Genomic DNA, 27,920 nt, shown 5'->3' on the forward strand with positions numbered 1-27,920 from the left:
TGCTTCTACCTTGTCAATTGCAGTAGATAGATAGATAGAAAAAGAACCCCAAAGGGTAAATTTCACTGTTAAGTCTTCATAATAACCCTCTTGCACTCAGGGAGGTACTAGCGATTACCGATTGCTAAATATAAACCCCTTTTTATTGAAAGAAACCAGGAGCAGTGCAAATCCCAACTTAATTGATGACTCGACCTGGGTTAAGATGTTCACTGAATGTCTGAGGTGACCCTCTAATTAAAGCTAGGGTCTGAGAAAGTAAATGAACAGGCTTTTATTACAGCTCAGATATGCAAAATACTGTACATTGTAAAAGGTCTAGAAAACTAGAGCTTCAAGTCATATTTAAAAAAAGCCATTAAGCTTAATTGAAAAACCAAAGTACAGAGTACAAAACTGCAGCAGGGACCATGGCAGCTCCATGGCATCTAGATCCCAAAGTCCTTCATGCAGAGATGCTACCACAACCAGGAGAGGTATCACATTGATCTGTTCAGTGGACACAAGCATGTCCAACCCATGAAGGGCCCAGTGGTCACTCAGGTATTCTTGAAGTGGAACAGGCGGCAGGATAACCAAGCCCAGCAGGAACCAAACACAAAAGGAACAAGGTAGGCCCCTTTTCAGTTTCCCCTGAACCTTCAATCTCTTCTGCGTTTTGGTGTTTTCTGGGAGCAGTTGGATTCTTGTAAGAATGCTTGTTAAACACTGTCTGTGATGGGGCCTGAGAGCTGTGGCTTTTGCTCTAATTGTGTTGTTTTTTTTAGTCCCTCATGTACTACACCCTGTGGGGGAAGAGAGAAAAAGGTAAATAATACTAAAACATTACTTCAGAAAAAGAATAGGTATACCATTCTCTATAGCTGCAGAGATTTAGGACCAAAAGTAACTCTTGGGGTTATATCACAGGAAATCATAACATTTTAACATAGACATACAATTATCAGTTGTTTGAGCTATCTGTGACCTGCATGCAGATCTTAAATTGAACAATGACTAAAGCAGTCAGACCTTGCAATGCTTGGAATCTCCCTTTCACAGTATTTCAAGCTCTAAAAACCTACCCCCCCCTTTATAGATGCTTGTCTGCTAACTTCAGATCATGTAGAATAGAAAGTACTTTACCTCTTATTTCATTGTGTGCTGCAGATGAGCCATTTAGCTGACCTTCTCTTGCCAACCCTGTCAAACAAAGGAATCTGGTTAATAGTTGTAGAGTTCATGGTTAAGATTTTAGAAAAACAATCAGGAATCTATGTAGATTAACATTCAGTGGGGGGCAGCTAGGTGGCACAGTGGATAGAGCACTGGCCCTGGATTCAGGAGGACCTGAGTTCAAATCCGGCCTCAGACACTTGACACTTAGTAGCTGTGTGACCCTGGGCAAGTCACTTTTAAAAAAAGACCAAACATTCAGTGGCTGCAAAGAAGTGGTGAGCACCTAAGGCATCCCAAATCAATACTAGATTCCTAGAATAAAAATATCAACTATATTGTGTTCTTAAACTAGGGTCCCTCTCCAGGGATAAATTTCAGGGGGTCCATGGGCTTGGATGGAAAAAAAAATTACATATGTATTTTCACTGATCTCTAACTGAAATTTAGTATATTGTTCATTTCTGAATTTAATTTTTTTCTAGGAAGGAATTTTAAACTGTCAGGAGTGCATGACACAAAATAGGAATCCCTCATCTGTAATGGAATCACAAATAGGTACTAGAGGAAAAAAAGAGAAGCAAAGGACTCAGTGAATGGGGCAAAGTAGTGTGTAGGAGGGCAGGCAAATGGCTACCTTCCATGGCTAATCTTGAAGTCTATTACCTTTCAAGGCTAAGTTTGTGGTGTCTGGGTAAAGGCCCAGAGTTCCCTGTTTTTGAGCATGCTACAAGACTTGTCTGCAATATAGGACAAATGTGCAAATGAGAAATGCTACTGGAACAGAAAGATTAGTGTTCCTTCCACAGGATTCTGTGGCCAGCAAATTCAGCCAGAGACAGGAATAGAACCCAGAAAGGGGCATTATTAGGTATAATGGATTAAGTGATATTATAATACGGGAGTTAGCAATTTAAGACTTAAATACCTACTTGGAGCTCTTTTTCTTAAATCTTTCTCTGTGGTGAAACCTCAGAAAGGTACATATGTTACACATTAGGAAAAACGTACACTAACTTTAGAGAAGGCTGGAGCTTAGTTTTTGTGTGGGTTTTTTTTTTTTTTTTTTGGTGAGGCAATTGGGGTTAAGTGACTTGCCCAGGGTCACACAGCTAGTAAGTGTTAAATGTCTGAGGCCAGATTTGAACTCAGGTCCTCCTGAATCCAGGGCCTGTGTTCTATCCACTGTGCCACCTAGCTGCCCCTTGGAGCTTAGTTTTAGAGCTCTTATACCATCCTGCTCCAAATGCCTGAAGCACAGTCCCTAGTGGGGTACCACATTTGGGTTTCCTCTCAACAACTTGCTGAGTACCTACTGTGTATGAAAACACTGCTAGATAACAAATCAAGGAACTTTAGAATGGGAATGGACAGGGGGGCAGCTAGGTGGTGCAGTGGATAAAGCACCAGCCCTGGATTCAGGAGGACCTGAGTTCAAATCTGGCCTCAGACACTTGACACTTACTAGCTGTGTGACCCTGGGCAAGTCACTTAACCCTCATTGCCCTGGAAAAAAAAAAAAAAGAAAGAATGGGAATGGACCTCAGAGGCCATCAACTCCAACCCATATCTGAAAAAGGATACCATTTGCAATTAGCTGATATGCACTCATTTAGATTTTGCTTAAAGACCTCTAGAGATGGGAAACCCATCATCTCCCCAGGCAGCCTGTTCAACTTTTGTATAGTTCCAATAACAAGGAAGTTATTTCTTTCTATCAAGCCTAAATTGGCTTCTGTAATGTCTACTTATTGTTCCTACTTTTGTTGTGTGGGATCAAACAGAGCAAATCTAATGATACCTTTTCCATGTGACTATTCAAATACCTGCAAGGCAGCTTTTATGTCCCTCCTGAGCTTTCTCTATGCTAAATATTCACAGTTCCTTGAATCCTCACATTATACAAACTCAAGGCTATTCAACACACTGGTCGCCACCTTGGCCATTCACTAGCTGATCAATGTCCTTTCTAAGATGGGGCGTCCAAAACTGATCACAATACTCTAGGTGTGATACGGCTAGTGTACAGTGAATGTTATGGCCCTCTCAATGCAGTCCAAGATAATAGTATTTTACTTTTTCCAATTACATGTAAAGATAGTTTTCAACATTCAATTTTTATAAGGTTTTGAGTTTCAAGTTCCTCTCTCCTCAAGACAGCAAGCAATCTGATATTAGTTGACATGTGCAATCATGTAACATATTTCCATATTAGTCATATTGTAAAAGAAGAAACAGAACAAAAGGGAAAAGATACACAAAAACAACAACAACAAAAAAGTGAAAATAGTATGTTTTCATCTACATTCAGACTCCACAGTTCTTTCTCTGGATGTGGAAAGCATTTTCCATCATGAGTCTTTTGGAATTGTCTTAGATCACTGTACTTCTAGGAAGAGCTATGTCGATCATAGTTGATCATTGAACAATGTTACTGTTACAATGTTCTGGAAGTTCACTTCACTCAGCATCAGTTCATGTAAGTTTTTCCAGGTTTTTCTGAAATCAGTCTACTCATCATTTGATCATTTCTTTCTTTCTTTCTTTTTTTTTAGTGAAGCAATTGGGGTTAAGTGGGGTCACACAGCTAGTAAGTGTTAAGTGTCTGAGGCAGGATTTGAACTCAGGTACTCCTGACTCCAGGGCTGGTGCTCTATCCATGGTGCCACCTAACTGCCCTTCATCATTTCTTATAGCACAATAGTATTCCATCACAATCATACACAACTTATTCAGCCATTCCCCAACTGATGGGCATCCCTTCAATTTCCAATTCTTTGCCATCACAAAAAGAGCTGCTTTCTTGGATGCCACATTACCCGATCAACTCATTGAACTTATATTCTAAAGTCTGTCAAATGTTGCCAAATAAACTTCCATCAAGCCATGCCTTTTCCATCTTGAACTTGTGAAGTGGATTTTTTCAAAGCCAAGTCTTAAGGTTTTACATTTATCGCTATTAAACTTATTAGTCCAATGTTCTATTTCTTTTATTCCACAATATTTCTTCTCTCCACAGCAGAACTGCCTGGAAACTAGCTCCCAAGACTGAAATTATGATTCTGATTTCACAAACTGAAACAATCTTCCACTCAACTTGCCAGTCTAGTGTAGCCAGCCTAAATAGCAAGTTATTCTTTAATCAGGCTCTGATACCCTTGCTCCCACCACTATGCTAAAAAGGCTTTAAAAATCTGGGGTCTAGGAGCAGTTAGCTAGGTGGCGAAGTGGATAAAGCACTGGCCCTGGATTCAGGAGGACCCAAGTTCAAATCTGGCCTCAGATACTTGACACGCTAGCTGTGTCACCCTGGGCAAGTCACTCAACCTTCACTGCCCCACAAAAAACAAAACAAAACAAAAAACTGGGGTCTAGAAAAGTTCTCCTAACCTGTGTTAAGAAGGAAAGAAAGAAGGAATACAATAAGTATAACATCTGAATTGGAATCTGGCATGTGGCTTGTTTCCACCATTCCTTTCTCAGAGCAATTTTCAACCTTCTGGTGCTGTAGAATGTTATTCTGTACTCTTGCAAAGCTTTTTGGCATGGTTATTAGAGATTAGGGTAACTCAATATTTTGAAAATTTCATAACTACTACAAAATCCTAAAGTGCCCTGAAATCAGAGCTACAACCAAATTTCAAGTAACTGGCTTTCTGCACAAGAAGACATGGCCCAAGTGTTTTCAGGCACTTAAGAAATAACATCACAAAGAACTGTGAATGACTTAACTATTCTCGACAATACAATATCCAAGACAATCCCAAAGGACTATTGATGAAACATACTATCCACCTCCAAAGAAAGAACTAACATTGATGGAACACAGACTGAAACAGGCTATTTTTCATTTTCTTTCCTTTTTTTTTCTTTTATTCAAGTTTTCTTATACAAAATGACTAACATGGTAATGTTTTACACAATTGCACACATATAACCCAAATCTGATTGCTTTGCTGCCTCAGGGAGGGAAGGAAGGAGGGATAAAAATTGGAACTAAAACTATAAATAAAAATGTTTATTACTAAAAAGAAAAAAGAAAACATCACAGTGAGACAAAGACTGTTAATTTCTAGACTCTCTACTACTTTGAGAGGAATAAAGAAAGCCCTTTTTTTGGTGAGGCAATTGGGGTTAAGTGACTTGCCCAGGGTCACACAGCTAGTAAATGTCAAGTGTCTGAGGTTGGATTTGAACTCAGGTCCTCCTGAATCCAGGGCTGGTGCTTTATCCACTGCTCCACCTAGCTGCCCCAAGAAAGCCATTTTTATTTATTATTTAAACTAATCTAGTAGAATTTTGCTCACAGACATAACCCATCAGTCAGTAAGCCCTTCTGAAGCAGGACTTCATGCTACCAGACATGTTCTATGTGCACAAAAGGTGGTTTTGCCTGCTTCCCAGAGGTATATGCTCTGATCTCTACCTACAATGACTCTAATAGGGAGATAAGCCACAATACACAATATTGCCTAAGTGTATCAATCTTCCCTATTTCTGTCAAAGCTACCACCATTATTTCAATTCCCTAAGGTATACAACCTAGCCATTCTCCTTGCCCTCTCCCTCACCCCACAGATCAAGATAGTTGCAATCTTATTACAACATCCAACATCTTTTGCCTCTATTCACGTGGGCAGCACCTCAGTTCAGATCTAGACTGTTGCAATGGCCTCCTATAAAGCCAGCCTCAAGCCTCTTTCCGCTTCAGTTCTACATACACATTACTAACAAAGTAGTTTTCCTTTAGCTGCAGATCTGACCATGTTAGTCTCCTACTAAGTAAGCTCTAGGGGCTCTCAAGTGCCTGTAGAATAAAATACAAACTCTGTTTACTTTTTAAAGCCCTTTATAACCTGGCCCCAACCTATCCCAGCTTTATTTGAGATTGCCCTTCTTGTATTCTGTAGTTCAGCCAAACTGTTCTTTCTCCGGTTCTCACATGAGGCACTATTTCCTATTTCTGTGCCTTGGGGCTGGTCACCTGTCAAGCCTGGGATAGATTCTCTATTCACTTTTACCTCATTAAATCCCTCCCCCCCTCCCCAAGACAAATCTGAAGTACCACCTTCTAGAGAAAGCCCTTCCCGATCTCACACATGCTATGCCCTCCACCTCCCTAACTACTTTTTATTTATTTGTATTCATGTTTTTCTTACTAATTCTGAACATATTTACATATGTTTGGGCAGCTAGCACTGGCCCTGGAGTCAGGAAGACTCATCTTTCTGAGTTCAAATATGGCTGTATGACCCTGGGCAAGTCACTTCACTCTGTTTGCTTCAGTTCCTCATCTGTTAAATGAGCTGGAGAATAGCAAACCATGACGGTTCCTTTGCCAAAAACTCCCCAAATGCAGTCATAAAGAGTTAGACACAACTGAAATGACTGAACAATTTACACAAGCACTTGTTTCCTTGTTATAACATAAGATCTTTGAGTGTGGGATTGTTTCATTCTTTATACTATATCCCTAGTGCCTAGCATAGTACCTGAGACATAGTAGGCACTTAAATATCGACTGATTGAAATTTATAAAACTAAGTGTTACATGAGGTTTGTGGGGAAGAGGTTGTTACTAACAGGAAGTATTCATGGTGTTTGACCTTAGCATTAAAGGATAGGTAGAAATTAAACAAGTGATGAGCAAAAGGGAAGACAGTATCTCTCCTTTCCATGTGGCAATCCTCCTATACCTCTACCACTTTGAGGCTGCTATGCTTTTCCCTTCTTACTATATCTTCTTTTTGTCTCATATGTCTCCTCTCCTGTAGCTAGGGCCAGCTTTATCAAGTCTTTGTTTCATAATAACATATGATGTAGGGGGCAGCTAGGTGGCGCAGTGGATAAAGCACTGGCCCTGGATTCAGGAGGACCTGAGTTCAAATCTGGCCTCAGACACTTGACACTTGCTAGCTGTGTGACCCTGGGCAAGTCACTTAACCCTCACTGCCCCACCAAAAAGAAACAAACAAAAAACCAAACATATGATGTATGGGAAGAACGGAAATATTACCTCCATTTTACTGGTGAGAAAACTGAGGCTTGGAGAAGTTTAGTGACTCACCTTTGGTCACTTAGTGTCAGAGGCTGGATTTGAGTTCAGGTCCCCTTAACTCAAAGATGAGCATTCTATATACACACTCCTTCACCCTGCTTTTCTACCTCATAAAGCAGAAGTACTGGATGGGCATTGTGTAGGCTACAAATCTGGAAACCTTACAAAAGTTATCTAAAATATGGTGACAACCCTTATCAATCCTGGTCGCTAAATTATATAAAGCCGGCATGGTTCCATTAAGTACAGACCATCCATCTGCTGCTCTGCTTGGTGTCATCTCCAGGGAACAAGATGTATCTCTTCCAGGTACCCACTGGTGCCTCCCCGCTTTCCAGCTTTCTTTTGTATCTTGTCTTCCCCCATTAGCTTGTAAGTTTCTTTCTTTTTTTTTTGGTGAGGCAATTAGAGTTAAGTAACTTGCCCAGGGTCACACAGCTAGTAAGTGGCAAGTGTCTGAGGCTGGATTTGAACTCAGGTCCTCCTGACTCCAGGGCTGGTGCTCTCTCCACTGCGCCACCTAACTGCCCAGCTTGTAAGTTTCTTGAGAACATGGACTCTTTTTCTTATTTGTATCCCTAGAGCTTAGCACAGTAGCTGACAGACAGTATGTGCTTAATAAATGCTTATTGAATTGAAATGCTAGGTTAACATTACTCCCTTTTTTGAAAGTGCTATTAGTGTGTTAAATTAGGAGAATTCTGTGGGCATTGCACAACAGGATTTTAGCAAGTGATTTGAGAAGGATCAGAATATCATTGGGGACAACATGGAGACCTGGGCTGGACAGAACTTGTAAATATTTGAACAAACAGATCCAAAGACTGCTGATTAATGAACTGATGTCAACCTAGAGGGAGACCCCAAGTGGTGTGCCAGGGGGCTCTGTTCTTGGCACTATTCAAGACTTGTAGAAAACACAGACAAAACATTTACCAACTCCAGTGATTCCCCATCACCTCCAGGACCAAATATAAGATGTTCTGCTTGACATCTAAAACCTTTACAACCAGGCCATGTACGTATACACACACACACACACACACGTAGTTGTTTGCATATTGTCTCTCATTATAATCTGAGCACCTTGAGGACAGGTACCATGTTTTTAAGCCTTTATTTGTACGCCCTGAGCTTAGCACACCGCCTGACAGATGGTAAATGCTTAATAAATACTTGTAGATTGACCCTCCTCTTCCCCTTACTGCTTATTGCTCCACCCCACCAAAATTTCCTTGTGTTTACATATATTTTGTATTTACTTAGTTTTTCTATTTTATTTTTCTGGGTTAATTTTTTTTGCAATCATCAAAAATATGCCTTCTTTCCTTCCTACTCTCCTGCAATTGAGAATGAAATACAAAACCCTCATTACAAACATGTACAGTTAAGCAAAACAGATTTCCACACCGACCACATCTAAAGTATGAGTGTATATACACATATGTATTTCTATACATATGTATGCATGTATACACACACATGCAAATATCATTCTGCATTCTGAATCTTTCCTGTCTCTATAAGGAGGTGGGGAACATGTTTCATCATTTGTCCTCCAGAATTGTGAGTGGCCATTATGCTGATCTGAATTCCTAAGTCTTCTGAAGTTGTCTTTACAATACTGTCACTGTGTACATTTTTTCCTGGTTCTGTTCACTTCACTATACATCAGTTCATACAAATCTTCCTAACTTTCTCTGAAATGATCCCCTTTATCTTTTCTTACAGAACAATACTATTTTATTGCATTTACATATTATAAGTTTTTCTCAGCAATTCCCCAAGTGATGGGTACCCTGATTCCAATTCTTTGCCACTTCAAAAGCAGTTATAAATATTTTTTTGTACATCCTTAAGAGTTTTTTTTTGCTTAGGCTAATCCCTACCCTAACATGCCCTACTTTTAATTCCCTCTTCTCTCCTTCTCAATTTCTCTGTTGAAGTATATTTCTGTACTTTACTCTGTGTATATAGATTTTTTTTCCTCCGGATAAAAATGAAGTTCAAATGTTAGCCATTCTCCATACCTCTTCCTCTTTGTTTAAACAGACCCCTACTTTCACATCCCAATTATATGAGAAAACTTCCCCAAACCTCTCTAGACTTCCTTTGCCTCCAATGTATTCTTCTTTCCTTCCCTTTCCGTTTTCTTTTTAGATTGAGATATAACAGGCCTTCTCATTAGGCTACTTTTATGATCTCTGATGATGCATGTATCATCTCTCCATATTAGAACAGAAGTGTTAATCTTCGTTTTGTCCTTCATCATTGTTTGTTCATGTTCACCTTTTTATGTTTCTTTTAACTCCTGTGTTTGAACTTCAAAGTTTCTATACAGCTCTGGTCTTTTCATCAGAAATGTTTGGAAGTCCTCTGCTCCATTTAAAAACCCACTCTCCCCCTTGTAGGATTATACTTAGTTCTGCTGGCTAAGTTATTCCTGGCTCTAAGCTTCTATCTTTTGCCTTCTAAGTATCATAGTTGAAGCTCTCCACTTCTTTAAAGTGGTGGCAGCTAAATTGTGTGTGATTCTGACTGTGGCTCCTTGAGACTTGAATTTTTTCTTTCTGACTGCAATATTTTTTCTTAGACCTGGAAGCTCTGGGTTTTGGCTAGAATATTCTTGGGAGTTTTCATTTTTATCTTATGATCTCTTTAAATAGGATATCTAGGTTCTCTTTTTTGGTCATAGTTTTCAGGCAGTTCAATGATTCTTTTTTTTTTTTTTTTTTGGTGAGGCAATGGGGGGTAAGTGACTTGCCCAGGGTCACACAGCTAGCAAGTGTCAAAGGTATGAGGCTGGATTAGAACTCAAGTCCTCCTGAATCCAGGGCCGGTGCTTTAACCACTGTGCCACCTAGCTGCCCCAGTTCAATGATTCTTAAAATTTTTCCTCCTTAATCTGTTTTCCAGGTCAGTATTTTTTGCTACTAGATTCCTTACATTTTCTTCTATTTTGCAGTCTTTTGACTTTAACATTTCTTGTTGCTGCAAGGAGTCACTGAATTTTACTTCGTCCATTCCAATTTTCAGGGATTTTGGTTTTGGGGCAAGGTTTTGTACCACTTGTTCCAAGCTATTAATTCTTTTCCCAACTCTATTCCATAGATAATTCTTCTTCCCATTTTTTTTCCTCCAGCTAATTTTATTTATAAAAAGTTGTTTAAGAAAATACTTCATATCTCTTCCAGGAGTTCTAGCTGAACTGCTACACAAACAATGTTTTTCTCTGAGGTACAACTTGTAGATATTTTGCAGTCATTCTCTTTTTCTGGGTTTGTGTCTTGAATGTCCCTGTTACATAATAATTTTTAATAGTAGTATTCTTTTTTGTTTGTTCATTCTTTCAGCCTACTTTCTCCCTTAAAATGATGTTACAGCCAAGCTGTGTGTACTTCTGGAGGGAAGGTCTGGGTTGGTCCTTTCTCTGCTTTCTTGAGAGTTGTATTATTCTCAGTTCTCAGGGAGAGGCTGGAGATCTACAAGCCTTCAGAGCTCCCAAAGTGTTCTAATTCAGGGTAAAGTTCGTTTGCCTATCCCCCCCCCCTTAGTAAGTTCCTCACCTGGGTTTCATTTTGAGTAGCAGTATACTGCTACTCAAAATTTAGCCCAAATCAGCTCTGCTGGTTTAGAGTGACAGAACTATAGGTTTCTTTTTGGTCTGGGACTTCTGACCTGCTTATTCTTTGCAGGATTCAGAAGCTGGAACTGAGACCTCTCTCTGTTCTTGGGATCTAAGACACATTGCTGCTGCTTGCTTCTGAACTTCTTCTTCTTCTTTTTTTTTTTCCAGGGCAATGGGGGTTAAGTGACTTGCCCAGGGTCACACAGCTAGTAAGTGTCAAGTGTCTGAGTCCGGATTTGAACTCAGGTACTCCTGAATCCAGGGCCGGTGCTTTATTCACTGCGCCACCTAGCCGCCCCTGAACTTCTTCTTTACTAGGTACACAGGGTAGTGAGACCACTCCCAACTCTGGAATGCCACCCCTGGGTGCAGGTCCCTTCCTCAGTCTGCACCCTAAATCTGTGAGCTGGAACTGGGTAATGACAGACGGCTGTTAGATGGCAACTGTTCCCTCTCCTTGCATGAGATTGCAGTGTCCCTGTATGGGCACAGTCCCTTGGTACTAGAATGCTCTACTCTTGGTCAGACCCTGTCTCCAGTGTCCAAAGACTTTTAGGTCTGTTTCCCTATGCCAATTTGTGTTGGAAAAGTGACTGCTGTGATTTTTTTTCTTTGATTCCCCAAACTCATTCAGTCTGGTGTATTTTCTAAATGTATGAAGGAGTTTTTTGGGGAGCTTGCTATACTTTTTCCTGTTACTCTGCCATCTTGGCTCTACTTCTCTGTATTTACTTATATGTGTCTTTGTTTCCCCTGACAGAATATAAGCTTCTTGTGGGTGTATTTCATTTTTGTATCTGTATTCCTAGCACTTAGCACAGAGCCTAGTATTTAGGGAAAAATCCATCAATTCTACAAGTATAATATATTAGCTATGTAATGATTGGAATGACTCCAACCTGCTGGAGACTTACTGTAGAAAAGCTCTGCCATGAGGTGAAGGTCTTTGAGGGCAAGACCATGCGTCCTTTCTTTGGTGTCAGGAAGTGACGTTTGCTGGTGGGAGGAAGAAGGGGGAGCCTGGCGCTCTGATTGAGGCTCTTTCCTGAGGACTCTGGCGGAGAAGGGAGCTAGAAATGTGCTCTCCCTTTAATAGATAGATGAATGTAGGCCTTTCTCTCTCTCTTTACCAAATTCTTACTCTCCTTAATAAATGCTTAAAAGTCTAACTCTTGCTAAAGCTTATAATTTATTGGCGACCACTCATTAGATATTTTAGACAATATAGCCAGAATTTTAGCCTTAACAGCTAGAAAGAAATTCTTGTGAAAAGCACCTAGGGGTTTTAGTTGACTGCAAGTGCAACATGAGTAAGGCAGAGAGAGAGAGAGAGAGAGAGAGAGAGAGAGAGAGAGAGAGAGAGAGAGAGAGAGAGAGAGAGAGAGAACACGCGAGCGCTAGAGCACAAGTGCTAACATTCCTTGCACCAGCTATTCCAAACCTCCTCTGACCTTCACTTCTGAATCGTTCCTATCTATATTCCTCTCAGCAGAACTCACCCTTTACTTTAATCAAAGAAAAAACTAAATCCAGTAACCAAGAGCATGGGATTCTCCCATACCTCAAAGTCCCTTCCCTATCTGGTCCCCCATTCTTTCCTTTGCTACAGTCACCAAGGAACAGGTGACATTTACCAATGTCATCCCCTTTTTGTACATTTGGTCCTATCCTCTTGAGGAGCGTGTCCCTTTGATTACAGAATCACACATTTAGAGCTGGAAGAGACCTTGGAAGCTCATATGGTCCACCCCACCCCCATAACTTTAGAGATGAGGAAACTGAATCCCAGAGAGATTACACGATTTGCTCAAGGTCACACTAGTAGTGATAAAAGTGAACCTAGTTCCACTGACTCCAAAACCGATGCTCTTTCCACTGTACCACACTAAATTTTTTCTCACCTTCAATTTAGTGTTTATCTACTTTCCACTTTTCATGTTTGTAACTGTGAAATTCCTTTATCTCTCCCTATGCCTTGCAACCCCAAACCCTGTTGTTCTCAACATGACCAAGGCCTGTCATTTCTACTTTCATAATACTTCTCTTCTACACTCCCTTCTCACTTCTTACACTGTTGCCACCCTGGTGCAGGCCCTCATTATTTTACAGCTGGGTTACTGTAATAGAGTCTGCTGTTTGGTTTCCTTGCCTCAAGTTTCTCTCAACTCTAGTCAGTCTTTCACTCAGCTTTAAGACTGATCTTCCTAAATTGCAGGTCAGACTATCATTCCCCTATTCAATAAACGTCACTGTTCGTGGAATGGCTCCCCATCACATCTAGGATCAAATATAAAATCCTATGTTTGGGTTTTAAAGCCCTTCATAATCCGGACCCTTCCTACCTTTCCAGTCTTCTTCCACCATCCACCTATTCTATAATCCAGTGACACTGGTCTCTCTGCAATACCTTGTACAAGACTCTCTATCTCCTAACCGCATTTTCCTGGTTGTCCCCTATACTTGTTTGTACATAGTTTTTTACAAAGTTGTTTTCATCATTTGACTAAGTTCCCTGAGAACAGGAACTAGTTTTTGGTCTTTTTTTTTTTTTTGGTATCCCCAGCACATAGCATATTAATTAAGCACATAGTAGATGCTTAATAAATGCATGCTGACTGACTGGGGTCCACTGACTTTAAAGTCAGTGTTCTTTCCATTATATCTCACTGCCCTCTCTCTCATTTTCTATCTTTCTTTATCTCCTGGCTCTTTTCAAGGCCTAAAAACATGCCTGGGTGTTCCTTATCCTTAAAAAACCAACCAAATAAAACCAAAAAAACCCCCAAAACCTTGAGGATGACAGGGCAATTATCCTATGTATCTTCTCACTTTCATAGATAAACTCTTAGCAAGTCATCTTGCTGCTTCTTCTTCACATTCAATTAATTTCTCACTCCCTTAACATTTGGCTTCCAATTCTACTATTCAACTGAAACTACTTTCCCTCAAAGTCAATGACCATTGGCTTCTGGTACGTTTCTCTTCTGTTTCTTCTATGACTCCATTTCCTTTGCTAGATCATGATCCATGTTTATTCAACTTAATCTTAGTTCGGGAAACTATCATCTTTCACCTAGAATATTATAATAGCCCCTTAAGTAGTTTCAGGTTCTCCCCTCTCCAATCCATCCTTTACTTGGGTGGTAAAATAATTTCCTTAAGGCATAGGTCTGACCAGATTTCTCAGATCATGGATGGTCTGGCACTAAGCTGCCTTTTAAGCTTTGTTTCATATCATCCAAGAATTCTACATTCCTGCCAAGCCTTCCCATGCAAAGTCTAAGGTATGATCTCCATGATGTCCTGCACAATTCCCTCAGGGTCTTTGTGTTCTCTTTCCTCCTATGTGTATGTACCCTAGTAGACTATAAGCTCCCAGCTGGTAGGAATTGTTTCATTTGCATGTCAGTAACTTTAATGTTGAGCACAAAGTAGATGCATAAAAAAATGCTTGTTCAATTGAAATCAGTTATATTGCTTAATAGAAGTAGAGTCAAGAATGAAAGAGATGAATACATTCTGCTCTTGTCAGACCACACACTAGAAATAGTGGGTCAGTTCAGAGTATCACATTTAAAAAAAAAATCTTTCGTAAATTTTCAATTGTCTCTATTTGCTTAAAAATAGATTTCAATGTATATTTTTTGTTTGTACGTTGTCTAGATTTCCTCCTATATCTTAGGTGTCGCATTTTAGGGAGAACTGTGATCAATTGCGACATATCCAGAGGAGGACAATCTGTTAAAGTAACTGGGGAATGTTCAGTCTAGAAAAGAAAAGACTTAGGGGGCCATGATACTGCATTCAAATATGTGAAGCCTGTTATTAGAAAGAGGGATTAAGAAGGAAAGCCTTGCTCTGGTAAAGTACATGGTGAAAAATAGAATCAATAAATGTAGGGAAGTTTCAGAGAGGCAGATTTTGGCTCTGTACAGAAGAATTTCCTAATAATCTGAGCTAAGAGAGGAATAGGCTGTACCCTTGGGAAACAGTGGTAATGAATACTCTAGCAATATCAATGGAAGTCCTGGATGACTATTGTGGAGATTTTGTAGATGAATTTCTATTCAGGCACAAGTTCAACGACATTATCTAAATCTAACCACTTTTTTGCTTAAGGCAGTTTAAGATATGGGGAAAATATGGGAAGCAATAGATCCATTAAAAGTTTAATTTCAACAAAAGATAAAAATCTTAAAGCAATTTAATTAATTTTAACTAATTATTTTTTCAGAAGTCCAAGAATTCAAAGAGGACTGTTAGGCTAAGACCATATAGAACTCAAAGCACCTAAGAGACTGTCTAGTTCAACTTCCTCATTTTAAAGATAAAGAAATGTGAGTCCTAGAAAAATGAAGTGAATCACTTATTTTCACAGGCCTAGCTGGTAACAGAGCCAACACTAGACCTCAGGATTCCTGATTCCCAGCCCAAAGCTCATTCCACTATTACAGCCTGTCTCACTGGATCTGGTCCTTCAAGGTGTCTGTAAGGTTTTTGTACATGTCTTATAGGTAAAGAAGAGAAGGAAACATGAGTTTTTAAGTACCTACTGTGCAAGGCACTGTACCAAACATTTTACAAATATTATCTAATTGGATCCTCAGAACAATTCTGGGACACAGGTGCTATTACCCTTCCCACTTTACAAATGAGGAAGCTGAGGTAGTTTTAAGTCACTTGTCCAGGGCTGCACAGCTAGTAACTATTTGAGGCTAGATTTTAACGAAGGTTTTTCTGACTCCAGGCCCCAGTACTCTATCTGCTATACCAATGAATTTTCAAGTCAGTTATGGAAACACTTCTTGAAAAGTGTGGTGTTTTATTACTTTATACCAAAGCACAGTTGTGGATAACAAAGTTCATGGATCATTCTTCATTAGTGTAGGGTTACCTACACTAGGGTATGTAAGTCTGATTTGCAAAAATCTAGATTTTCATAAGAAACCATGAGGTGATTAGTCATAAAAATTTTAACTACTAAAAATTCTTGCCAATTGCACTAGTACAGTTTATAAAAATTCACAGCTTTTTAGAATCATGTTTACTGTGTAAATCAAGATCCTTTTGCATTTCTCAAATCTCTCAAATGAACTGGAACTCTATGGAACACTTTTTCCCTAACTCAATTTCAAAGCATTACAAAGTTTCTATTCCCTCGATTCTGGACCTTGGATTAAAAATGTCCCATGACAACAAAAATCACACATATCAGCAATTAATTCTTCCAAAAAACAATAATGTTATCTTAAATGGCATTTTAATCTTATTTTGAGGGCTGTTCCAATCTAACCTGGAAGCTTGGCTAGGTTACCACACAGTCTTTAGTCTCTGCAGTAATACTGATTTAAAAGCTATGAGATCCTGTCCAGTTCAACTGTCTGAGTTCTCAGACTCAGATGCTTCTTACCTGTTTTGCCCCTGGTTGAGATCTCACAGGTCAGACGCTTGAAATATTCAGGAAGATCAGCATATTCATTTCCATAGGAGATCACCTTGATCCCTTTGTCCAGCATGTTTTCCCGGAGCTTCTTGAATTCATCTACATCTCCCCTCCGAACCAGCATGAAATGTTCTAGGTCAGATTTGTGCTTGACAGCCTCCAGAAACAGGGCCTGGAAGGTGGTATCATCTACAGTCCAGCCACAACCCAAGAAAAGGAATGATTTGTTTTCATAGAGTTTCTGAATCTCTCTCTAGAAGGAAGACAGATATCAGTGAGTGTCTGCTGACAGCTGGGAAAACATATCATACTAAAAACAATCTGTGACCCTTGTGTTCAGATTTATCAGAAAACTTACACAGCTCATTAAATAAGACCAGGCAGAAAGCCCCACTAAGTTAAAAGGATTGGTTTTCTGTAAAAGATCTTTACCTCCTGGTTATTCAGAGCAAAGTTGTGTTTTGTGTTGGGGTTTGTTTGTTTGTTTTTGTTTTAGTGAGGCAATTAGGGCCAAGTAACTTGCCCAGGGTCACACAGCTAGTAAGTGTTAAGTGTCTGAGGCCAGATTTGAACTCAGGTACTTCTGACTCCAGGGCCGGTACTCCATCCACTGCGCCACCTAGCTGCCCCTGTTTTTTTGTTGTTTTTTTTTAAAATATACATATGTGTGTGTCTATATATGTTATGTATACATATATACATATACACACACACACACACACATATATATATAAATATAATATAAGGCTCTCTCTAACTGACCTTCCCCTATAGACTTTCTTATCAGAGTTTGTCTAGCATAGATATCTTTTACTTTATATTCTAGGGCTGTGAACACAGAGGTCTTCAGGTAATAAATGCATAAAAAAGATCAGAAATTAGTTATTTTGGAAACTGAGCAGTTGGTTAAGAAGATGGTGTCTGAGAATAGGACAAGGATTTCTCAAATGTTGTACTCTTGGCCAGGGACAGAACACACTTAACAAGTACAGCTAAGAATATAGTTGCCATGAGTCTAGCACATCTAATCAAAATGCCTATAAAGTGGAATAGAAAAGAGAAGAAGAAAATGGGTTACCTATATACAGCAAGCTGGACCACAGAGAGGAGCTATAATGTAAGAAGATGAAGAGCAGTAAATATAACCAAAAATTCACAGAAGAAAAAAAAAATCTAAGAAAGGAGCCACTTATGTAATTTCTGGTATGAGAAGTACTATATAGAAATACATAAAATAGGGGTAACCAGCAGGGGGAACTAAAGAGCTAACCCAAGATGAAAAATTTGACCTAATGAGCCCTAGATTTGGTAGAATAAGAACCAGGTCTAGATTGTGGCTCTGGAAGGGTATATCTTATTCAAAATTAACAGAATAGGGAGAAGGGAGTGGGATTGAGTAGCACTATAAATTAAGAACTTTTTATAGGAGGAAAATCCAGGAATCTTAAGGAAGGAAACATGGTCAAGAGCACTTAGGTGAAGATCAGACCATACAACAAACTAGCTGGATGGAAAGAGGACACAGAAAAGTAGCTTAGGAAAGAAATCACCCAGACATACTATAGTAGTGATGAAGCACTTCAGTTATCTAGATACCTGCTAAAGCCCTCTCTCTGTTCAAAGCCAAGTGCCTAATAATCTCTTGATTTGCCTTAAAAATTTCAGTCTTTAAATATATGATTCCAAAGGAGCAAATTCCATTTTGTATCTGACGTTCACTACAACAAAGAACTAAACTGGTTGTTGTTATGAATGTGACAGAGGGGAACCTTGCAATGAAGTAACCACTTACCCAGCATTTGTGACAGAAGAGAAGTAAAGTGGAGATGGTCTGCCATGTACCCTGGATTTCAGGAGAATTCCAAGGGTTCAGAGACAGGATAGGTTCATGGACTAAAATTTTATAGGGGAAGGCAGCTCAGAAAAGATGGGAATCTCTCAAAAAAGAAATTCTGAAGACAAAAACCCCACAATTTTGATGAGGAAGAAAGGGCAATGTGTATAAAAACTGCAAAGAGGCAAATGTAAACTTGCTGTTGGGGAAAAACTTCCTAAGGCTGAGGAAGCAGAGGGATTCTCCTCCTTAGAGGTCTTCAGGCAAAGTCTGGATGACCACTTGCTAAGGATGTCGGAGGGGACCTCCTTCTTCCAGGCAAGGGTGGACTAGAAAGTCTCTAAGGTGCCTTCCCATTTTGAGATTCTATAATTCTGTGCTTACAGGAATAAAAAGAAAGTACTACTTAATTTTAAGTGGTGTTTGCCAAATACTGATAAGCCGGAGAAAACACACAATAATGCATTCTTATTATCCGGAGCCTCTAGAATATTCAGACAATTAGTTAATTTGGAACAGAAAGCAATGGCCACAGTACCAAGTACCAAATATTCCTAGCAGGTGGTCACCACATGTATTACTCCTTTTCGTCCAACCAAAGTGGCCTTTTTACTGTTCCTTACAGATAACATTTCATCTCCCATCTCCTTGTGCTTGGACTGTACTCCATCCTAACTCTCAAATCTGAGATTCTCTGGTTTTCTACAAAGCTCAACTCAAATAGGACTTCCTATCTAAGGCCTTTCTTGATCCTCCCAAGCTGCTACCTTAAAATTAACTTGTATTTTTTTTATATGTCTACAGGTTGTCTCCCTTGAGAGCATACATGCTCTTGGGGGACAGGTGACTGCTTCACATGCATCTTCATATCCCAAGTGTCTAGTGTACAAAGCCTGGCAAAGATCAGGTGCTTAATAAATGCTTGTTGACTGACTGACTAGATCCTTTCTATTGGTTCTAGAAAAGGTATGCTTGAATGCTAGTAGTCTGGATAAGAGCATCCTTATCCATCTGTTTATAGTACATTTGTAGAAATCAAGGGGGGAACTTCAAATAAGCATACCTGCCACATAGTCTTGTAACTCTTTTTTTCCCCTTATGAATTTATCAAACACAAACATTTAGATATACAAAGAAAAACAAAAAGGAGAATATATATTAAACTATGAACTTATTAGAAAGTTTGTCTTTTTAAAAGTATGCATTCCACTTCAAATTTTCTTGATCACTTTTACCTTTTTTGACTTAGCAGCTCCCTACTCACACTTCTGACTTCTGATTTAATAGTTAAAGAATTACAATGATATTGCCACTAGGCTTACTTGCTCCTAACTGGCTAAAAGAAAACATACTTCCTCCTCCATGTCTGTATGAGCTACTAAATGAAGGAAATTAATCCTTAGTCATTTACACAAAGAAGAAATGAAATACAGAAAAGGAGAAGTGACTCTAAGGTATAATCCCCCACAAATTATGATGGAACCAGTAATAGAATTAAAGACCGTCAAAGAAAGGTACACAAATGCTTTCTACCTTTTGGGAAATTTGATTTTAGGAAAGAAATTACAAGAAAAATAAAGGTATTATGATTCTGAGTCCTTCCAATCCTAGTTAATCCTAGTCTCTAGGTTGGAGAAGACATGTGAGAAAATAATGGGTTTTGGGACTCCCCAGAGGCTCCCCAATGAGAGAGCCTGGCCCGACCTTTCTTAAGGTCAGCTCAGAGTCAGAAAGTCACCTCACTCAAAACCACACCTACCTGAAAGCCTTGTTCCCACCAGGGGGTGTGTTCTCTGAACTCTGACCTCAGCACTTTCTACTCATGGACCACCCTCAAATCCAGTGAACCAATAGATTTGAATGATGCTAGCCAATTAGCTTTGAACAATGTGTGCCGGTAGGCTCTGCTCCTGCCCTCAGGAAGCTTGGACAGACACTCCCTCCCTTAACCTGGGAACATGGAAGGGGAGCCACACAGCCCTGTTCTCTCTCTCCCCCCTAGATCCTAGCTAGGCTTTCCTATCTTTCAGAGTCATGTGCCCTCTCTTTACTAATATTTAATATACTTTAATTTCTAAGTAACAAATATATGATAAACCCCAGCTAATTTCCCCTACACTTGGGAAAGAAATAGGGCGACCACATATAGTTTTACTCACCACACAGTATTATTTTTTACATATCTATTGTCAATGACTTGAGTTATTTAGAAAATAGAGCTGATCATGAGTCCAGAAAATGGCTAATGGGGTCAAGGTTATAATCTACATCCCAGAAAAAGTTTGAGGTGAAGGGAAAACTCTATTTTACATCTAGAGACTGTACCCCCTAATTATGGTTGTTTCCCAGCTGTTTGGGGAAACAATCTTCCAATAATCTCTGAAAGGGGGACTAGGTAAATAAGTGTGGATGGCTCCATACAAACCCATCACTATTAACCAAATAATTCCTCAAAGCACATATTCCTATTGATGACTGTAAGTAATAACATATTTTGTATAGATAAATGGTATCATTTGTAGTGGGAAGCCTAGGCTGAGTTGGAGGATCAACTTGCTGGGGTCAGTTAGAGGGTACTCTTCCTTTGGGAGAGCAAAGCACTTAATCAACCAGATAATGAAACAGAAGTGTCAAGGGTACCCAGAAAATTAGGTGCCTTGAAATTTAAGGCAGGAGCCTAATTGGAAGCCTTACTTCCTTATTTGTTTACTACTTGACTAGGATCAGGTGGTGACAATAATCCCTAGTTAGGCAAGCATCCCCATTCCCCAACAGCTGTAACTTTTCCCCCATAAAAGCACTGTCTTCTCTCTGGCTCAGGGAGGAAGATGTCTTAAATCTACTTCTCCCAGGAGCAGAAGGGGATTTAGCAGATACTCAAAGGCCCACCTGGAGATTAATCTAAACTGATTGAATTAAGTAAGTAAATGACTGCTGACTAGTTTACTTCCAGTTAACTAGATTGTAAGCACATATGGCTGGTCATTAAGAGGGTATTGTTCTCAGAAGCTAAAAATTTTGAACTTTACATCCAGACCACCTTTGGGTCCAGTGAACCAATGAATTTGAATGACGCTAGCCAATCAGCTTGAAGAACCTCCCATTTCTGAGAGGAGAACATGAAGGAGGAATTTGACACTGGAGGAGGAGTTCTTACTTTTTTGGTGGACTTCAGAAGTGGGAGGTTTAGGAAGGCTAGGGTTTCCATGCTATAAGAAATCTGTTCTCGATCTTTCTCTTTCTTTACTATCTTATATCTTTTAATAAACCCTTAAAAAAACCTAAACTCATTTATCAGTGATTTTAGCCAGTTTCCCCCCAAAACTGAGGGGACAGATTAGAACCCACATTTAGAATTTTAACATACACAGTGCCAAATAAAAATTTCACTATCTCTGATCAGAACATGTGCAAGAGTTAATTCTTTAACTGAGGGATATCCAGCCAGTTTTTCCCCTGTGACACATTTATATGACCAGCAGATGGCAACCAAGTACAAAATATTCTACTTGGGTCTTAAATGTCTCCAAAATGAAGCTGGGAAAATCCTTATAATTTGGTATCCCAAGAGAAGTTTTAAGTTTCCCAGGACAATGCTGACACCACCAGCTGTGAAGAACAGAAGAGGAATGCTTGACCTTCCAACATTCTCCTACTGCCAGAGGAAATAACACTCCCTTTTCTAAAACCTGTGACTCATGTTCAGAGAAGGTTCTCAGAAAACAGTTCCCAACATGCCAAACAGGACCCCAAGCACTCACCATGACTTCAGTATTACGCAGTACATTCTGATAGCCAGCTGGATGAAGTACAATTCCACTAGGATTGGTGTAGACGCCATGGATATGTAATACACTCAGCTTTCTCTTCTCCTGAGCCCATTCCAGGACCTGTACAACATAAGTAGAGCTCAGCAGGAATAGTAAAGCCCAGAATTTTTTTTCAGAAGTCATAATTGGGCAGGAAGTTATTTTTTAAGTCCTAGCTTCCAGATATTTGTAGCTTTCCAGTTTCTTGACCTCTAAAGGCAATAACGTAGGTCACTGAAGTTTCTATTTCACATCTCCCTGCTTGGTTAAATACCAACAAATCTTGTGTATTAGGAATGATACTGGATGAAGAGACAAGAGACCTAGGTTTAAATCTTGCTTTTGCCACTTACTAGGTGTATGACTGGTCAAGTCACTTTACCCCCTTGGGTCTCAGCTTATCAATCTGTAAAATGATAAGGTTGGATCAGAATAGTGGTATCAAAATGAAATAGAAATGGGGATTCACAAGGATGCATATGCATCCCTGTGGGCCACATATTGATGTAGAAAACCATGTACATGCATATATGTACTTATATACATACATATACACACAAACACATATAAATTAATACAGTAACATTCAAGTCAGATAAGAACTACATTTTTATCTTATTTGGGCTGTACTCTGGAGTGTTGTGGACCACATGCAGCCTGCATGTTTGGCACCTCTGGACTAGATAATCTCAAAGGTCGCCTACAGATCTAAAAAAAAAAAATCTATCATAATTTTAGCCCTAAGGACAAGGAATTCTTTGAAGGCAACCCCAAATAAGTACTTATCTACACCAATTAAAAAAGAAACCAAAACCCTGACCTTTTATTCCCTGTTCTCGGGAATATTGCAAATTTCACAAGCAAACATAAAAACGATTTCTATCTAAAATGCCTACTTAAGCTAAAAAAAATCAACTGTTTAAGTACAAGATAAAGGAAATGTGTATGGAAAGCAGTTGATATAAAAAAAGACCTAATGATTCCAGCTGACCATGAGCTCAAGATGAATTAGAAGCATGATGCGATAGTCAAAAGAGCAAGCCACTCTTAGAATGTGGACCAGGGGTCAGGGTAGTGATTACAGTTGCCTAGTTTGCCTTGACTGTGCCACAGGAGGCACAATGTGTCCAGTTCTGGGTGCCACATCTTAGTAGGTACATAGAAAGATAGAACATGTCTAGAAGAGGGTTACCAGGGTGGTGGGGTTTGGGTAGGTACACAAAATGTCATATAAAGATCAGTTGAGGGGGCAGCTAGGTGGCTCAGTGGATAAAGCATTGACCCTGGATTCAGGAGGACCTGAGTTCAAACCCGACCTCAGACACTTTACACTTACTAGCTGTGTGACCCTGGGCAAGTCACTTAACCCTCATTCCCTACCAAAAAAAAAAAAAAAAGGTCAGTTGAAGAAACTATGTATGTTTGAACTGGATAGGAAGATGACTCTTCAAAGATCTGAGGGACAGTCATGTAGTAAAAGGATTAGACTTGTTATGTCTCGGTTAAGAGGGCAGACCTAAGGCTCAATATATGGAATTTATAGGAAGGTAAATTTCAGCTCAATATAAGAAAAAAACTTCTGAACAATTAGAGTCCAAAAATGGAGTGGGAGGACTGGTATTAAAGTAGTAGGATAGTGAGTTCCTTTTAACTGGAGATATTTAGATGGAGAATGCATAATTTCTTATAAGGACCGTTGTAGATAGGTTCCATTATTGGGGTAGAAGAAAAAATTAGCATTAAGACAACAATAAAGGTTAGTGACAGTGTAGAGTACTAGAAAAAATTCTATTTGGAGTCAATATTACATTTACTGTATAGTGATATGGGGCAAGTTACTCAACGGCTTGGTCTAAGTTTCTTCATTATTAAAATAAAGGAATTGGACTACATAATTTTCTAAGTCCCTTCCCTCTCAGTCTATGGTCCTATGGCTCCAGGGTTCTTTTCTTCCAGTCCTTAAAGTATTTTCACATGCATTATTATGCAATGAAGCAAAGAGATAATTGGGGTTTAAGTGATTTGCCCAAGATCTGAGATGAAGTTAGTGTGAGAACCATTTTGACACCCCTCCCCCAACCCCCCCACAATCAAGTTTTCTATTAGTCTTCACTACCTCAATCCATGCTTCTTGGCTTCCTCGCCCACCAAATTTTTTCTTCCTACTCTTTTGTTGCTAAATGCTACTGAAGGAAGTTATATAACAGTGCTGAAATAAGGATCCACTACAAATTCACATTAGCTAATTTCAACTGGGCTTTTACAACTTTATGGAAATGTTTTTATTCTTCTTTGTTTGAATCTGTTATGTGCACTGTAATAGCTGTCTCCTCTCTCATTGAACTCCCCAAACTACCCCAAATCCCGTCATTCAGCAGATGACATTGCCTCCTACTTTATAAAAAGGTTTCAAAAAATTATTGATTCTATCCAGCCTCAGACACTTGACACTTACTAGCTGTGTGACCCTGGGCAAGTCACTTAACTCTCATTGCCCCATTTAAAATATATATATATTTTATATATACAGAGAGAGAGAGAGAGAGAGAGATTCCACATTCACTTTCCCAAACACCTCCCCAAATAGAATTCTCTCTTGTAAAAAAGAAGTTAAATAAAACCAATTGACACAGCAATCATGTCTAATATCTTGTTTCTGATTTAGAGAAAAACTGAGGCCCTCTATAATGAAATGCTTTACTATTCTCTCCTACCCAGTGTTCTCCTTTGCTCATCTTTGAGGAAGAAGTGATCCTTCTTGCCGGGGGTAACACTTCCTGTCTCCCCTGACAACTACCTTAATTGTTCTTCTTCCCCTTCCCTCCAACTTCAACCCCCACCCCCACCCAAATACCAACTTCAGTCTTCCCCTATCTACTGGTATCTTCCTCATTATCTACAGATGTGTTCCCTAATAGCAAAAAAAAAAAAAAAAAAAAAGTCACTTGACTCTGAAGTCCCCTCCAGAGAGGTCTACTATGTCTCTTATCTTTCCACTGCCGAATTCCTAGCAAGACTCCTTTACTTATGACTCTACTTTCTAGGTACCCTCAATGTTTTTCACTGTGGCTTCTAACTATACTACAATTAAATCTGTACTCTCATCTCTCAGCTGCTAAATCTAATGGTTTCCCTTCAGTCCTCATCATCCTTGGTTTCTTTGTAGCTTCTGACATAGTTCCCCCTGCCCCCTTGGCTTCCATGACACACTCCTTTCCTGATTCTTTTCCACCTGCTTTTTCTTAAGTCTGACTGAATCATCATCATCATCTTCTTCCTTCCCCTTAAGTATGGGTGCCCCCCCACCAAAAAAAGCTATTCCAAGTCCTTTTTTGTACTCTTTATACTCTTTTCCTTGGTGCTTTCATTAATTCACATAGATTCAGTTGTCATTTATATACATGACTCCCAAATCTATCTGTATATTCAATCTTAATCTTTCTCCTGAAATCTAGCCTCACATTACCAACTACCTGCTGGCTATTTCTACTTGGAGATTTGGTAGGCATTTCAAACTCAGCATGTCCAAATGGGATTAATCATCTTTTCCTCTAAATCTACCTTTCTTCCAAACTCCACCTTATCTATTGAGCACAGCAGCATGAAGCTTTCCAGTCACCCCAGTATGTAACCTTGGAACCATCTTTGATTTGTCTTCTTCTTTTGTTCTCCATATCCAATCAGTTTTTGAGTCCTGTCAATTCCATTTCCACCATATCTCTTATAATCTGTCCCATTCTAGTTACTCAGTTGCTGCACCCTAGTTTGGGCCCTTAATGATAATCATCAGAACTATTCTAATAGCCTCCTAATTTCTCTCTCTCTCTGTTCTCAAATCTACCTTCCATACACAATTGCCAGAAGAATTTCCTTAAGGCCCAGGACTGATCATGTCACTTCCTTGCTCAATACTATTCAGTGTCTCCCTAGTGCCTTTAGGGTAAAATATACTCTTCAGCTAGTAAGGCTCTCCTAAACCTGTTTCATCTTTATTTCAAATGAATTCACTTAATATAATTCATTTTCCAAAGTGGACTATTAGCTATTCCCAAAACTAAATATGCCATGTCTGTTCACTGTATATATTGTTCACTGTATCAGGATTCCAACCACCCCCTCAACCCATCATAAACACTCTCCTCATCTCTGCCTCTTCAGAATCTTTATTTTCCTTCAAAGGTCACCAAAGATATGAGTTCCCCCATGAGATCTTCCCTAATCCTCACCACCCCTCCTCCATTTTTATAGTAATCTCTCTCCTCAAATGATATATCATTAAATCTGTGTGTACTCTGGGACCACTGCATGTTGTCTTTGTAATCAGTGCCTTGAGCATACCAGTAGATGCTTGTACTGTACCATAAAATTCAGAGGTCTCATACAAAAAAGAAAAACTCTTCTAGACATCAATTTGTCCTATATTTGAGAATCTCTGGCACCATCATCTCTCCAAAGTGGCTTTTTCTTTTTTAAAAACTCATTTACTAAGTCAGTAAACTACAAAATTGATGTTACATCTGTAGCTACAGTTATAGCATATAATCAGCAAAAGTCACTGTCGATTTGTCCAATTTTAGCTACTATAAAAGTAAGCCCCCAGTGATTAAATATCAACAGCCTGTTTAAGGGGAGAAAGGAGGTAAACAATAGTGATATACCCCCAAAGAGTGCCACGGTAACCTTTTTTCAAATGCAGAGAAGAGAAAAAAGTTCAGAAAGAAGCACAGATAATCAGGGCAGTTGAATTATATGCTTTTTTAAAATTTTTTTTTTTTTTTGGTGAGGCAATTGGGGTTAAGTGACCTGCCCAGGGTCACACAGCTAGTAAGTGTTAAGTGTCTGTGGCCGGATTTGAACTCAGGTCCTCCTGAATCCAGGGCTAGTGCTCCATCCACTGCGCCACCTAGCTGCCCCGAATTATATGCTTTTTTAAAAAAAGGAATTGGTATGAAATGGAGATTCACAGTTTCATATAGAATCATCTTTGTGTGCTGCAATGCACATGGAAATTTTTTTTATTAGATGACACTGATAAAGGAAAAAGTGTAGAAAGAAAAGAGGGCTGAGCCCTAGGGGGCTGCTTACATTTGGTAGGTAATGTGGTGACAAACCAGTGAAGGAGACCGAGAAGACAGTATCATAGAACCCAAGGGAAGAGAGAATATAATGAAGAAGGGGTGGTCAAAAGTATCTGTTGTTGCAGGAGGTAAAAGAAGGGTGAGGACTTAGAAAAGACCATCGGATTTGACAAGACATCATTGGACTCCTTAAAGAATGCAGTGTTAGCAGAATGGCAGATAGAGAAATCAAACTGCTGGGGCTGAAAAGTAAGTGGTCGGTGAGGAAATAGAAAAGTGTAGGTTACTCTTTAAGTTTAGCAGTGAAGAGGAAGAGAGATTACAAGATTATAACCTGCGGTTATGTGTGGCTGGGCCAAGGGAAGGATGGCTTTTGGGGTTCATTTTATTGTTTGTTTGTAGGTACAGGGAGAATATCAAGACAACAGAAAAAGGGAATGACTGATATAGCAAGGCCATGGAAGACTTTATAATTCCCTAATTTGTAGATATTAGTATAACTGCTAAATTGGATTTGTATCCCCATCACTTAGCAAAATGCAGGGCACATAACATGCATTTAATAGAGGTTCCTTAGGAAATCAAAACAGGAAGTAAAGTCACAGAACCATACAGTGGGATGAATGGGGTTTCATGGAACTCATCTAGTAAGTTTTCTGAATTCACAGAAATCTTTTATGATACACTCTTATTTTCAAAACTTCATAAGAACCATGCTTCTTTACCCTTTCTTGGTAGTTAATTCTAGTGGTTAATTTAGGTGTAGTCCCGCCTTAAGGTAGGGGACTGTATTTAGAAAGCTTTTTGGGTATTACCCAGGCTTCTGAATTCTACCATATGACATGTGATTCATGTGATAAGTCAAAATCTGGAAGACCACTTGTTGGATGTTATAGAAAGCATTCCTGTTCAAGT

General features: G+C 39.3%; 1 protein-coding gene across 3 annotated transcripts in view; it reads right to left on the reverse strand.

The window, feature by feature from the left end:
• Window positions 1–273: 273 nt before the first annotated feature.
• FAM118B (family with sequence similarity 118 member B) overlaps window positions 274–27,920 on the reverse strand; it is a 111,154-nt gene continuing 83,507 nt past the window's right edge. For all 3 annotated transcript variants that reach the window (XM_043990750.1, XM_043990752.1, XM_043990751.1), the window contains 4 exons: window positions 21,880–22,008; window positions 16,252–16,537; window positions 1,126–1,182; window positions 274–785 (listed from right to left, as the gene is read on the reverse strand). In XM_043990750.1, the coding sequence (XP_043846685.1) occupies window positions 772–785; window positions 1,126–1,182; window positions 16,252–16,537; window positions 21,880–22,008 (486 nt within the window). In that variant the 3' untranslated portion in view covers window positions 274–771. The remainder of the gene's footprint in view (window positions 786–1,125; window positions 1,183–16,251; window positions 16,538–21,879; window positions 22,009–27,920) is intronic.

The sequence above is a fragment of the Dromiciops gliroides genome, chromosome 3 (assembly GCF_019393635.1).
Source record: "Dromiciops gliroides isolate mDroGli1 chromosome 3, mDroGli1.pri, whole genome shotgun sequence".
Classification (NCBI taxonomy): Eukaryota; Metazoa; Chordata; class Mammalia; order Microbiotheria; family Microbiotheriidae; genus Dromiciops; species Dromiciops gliroides.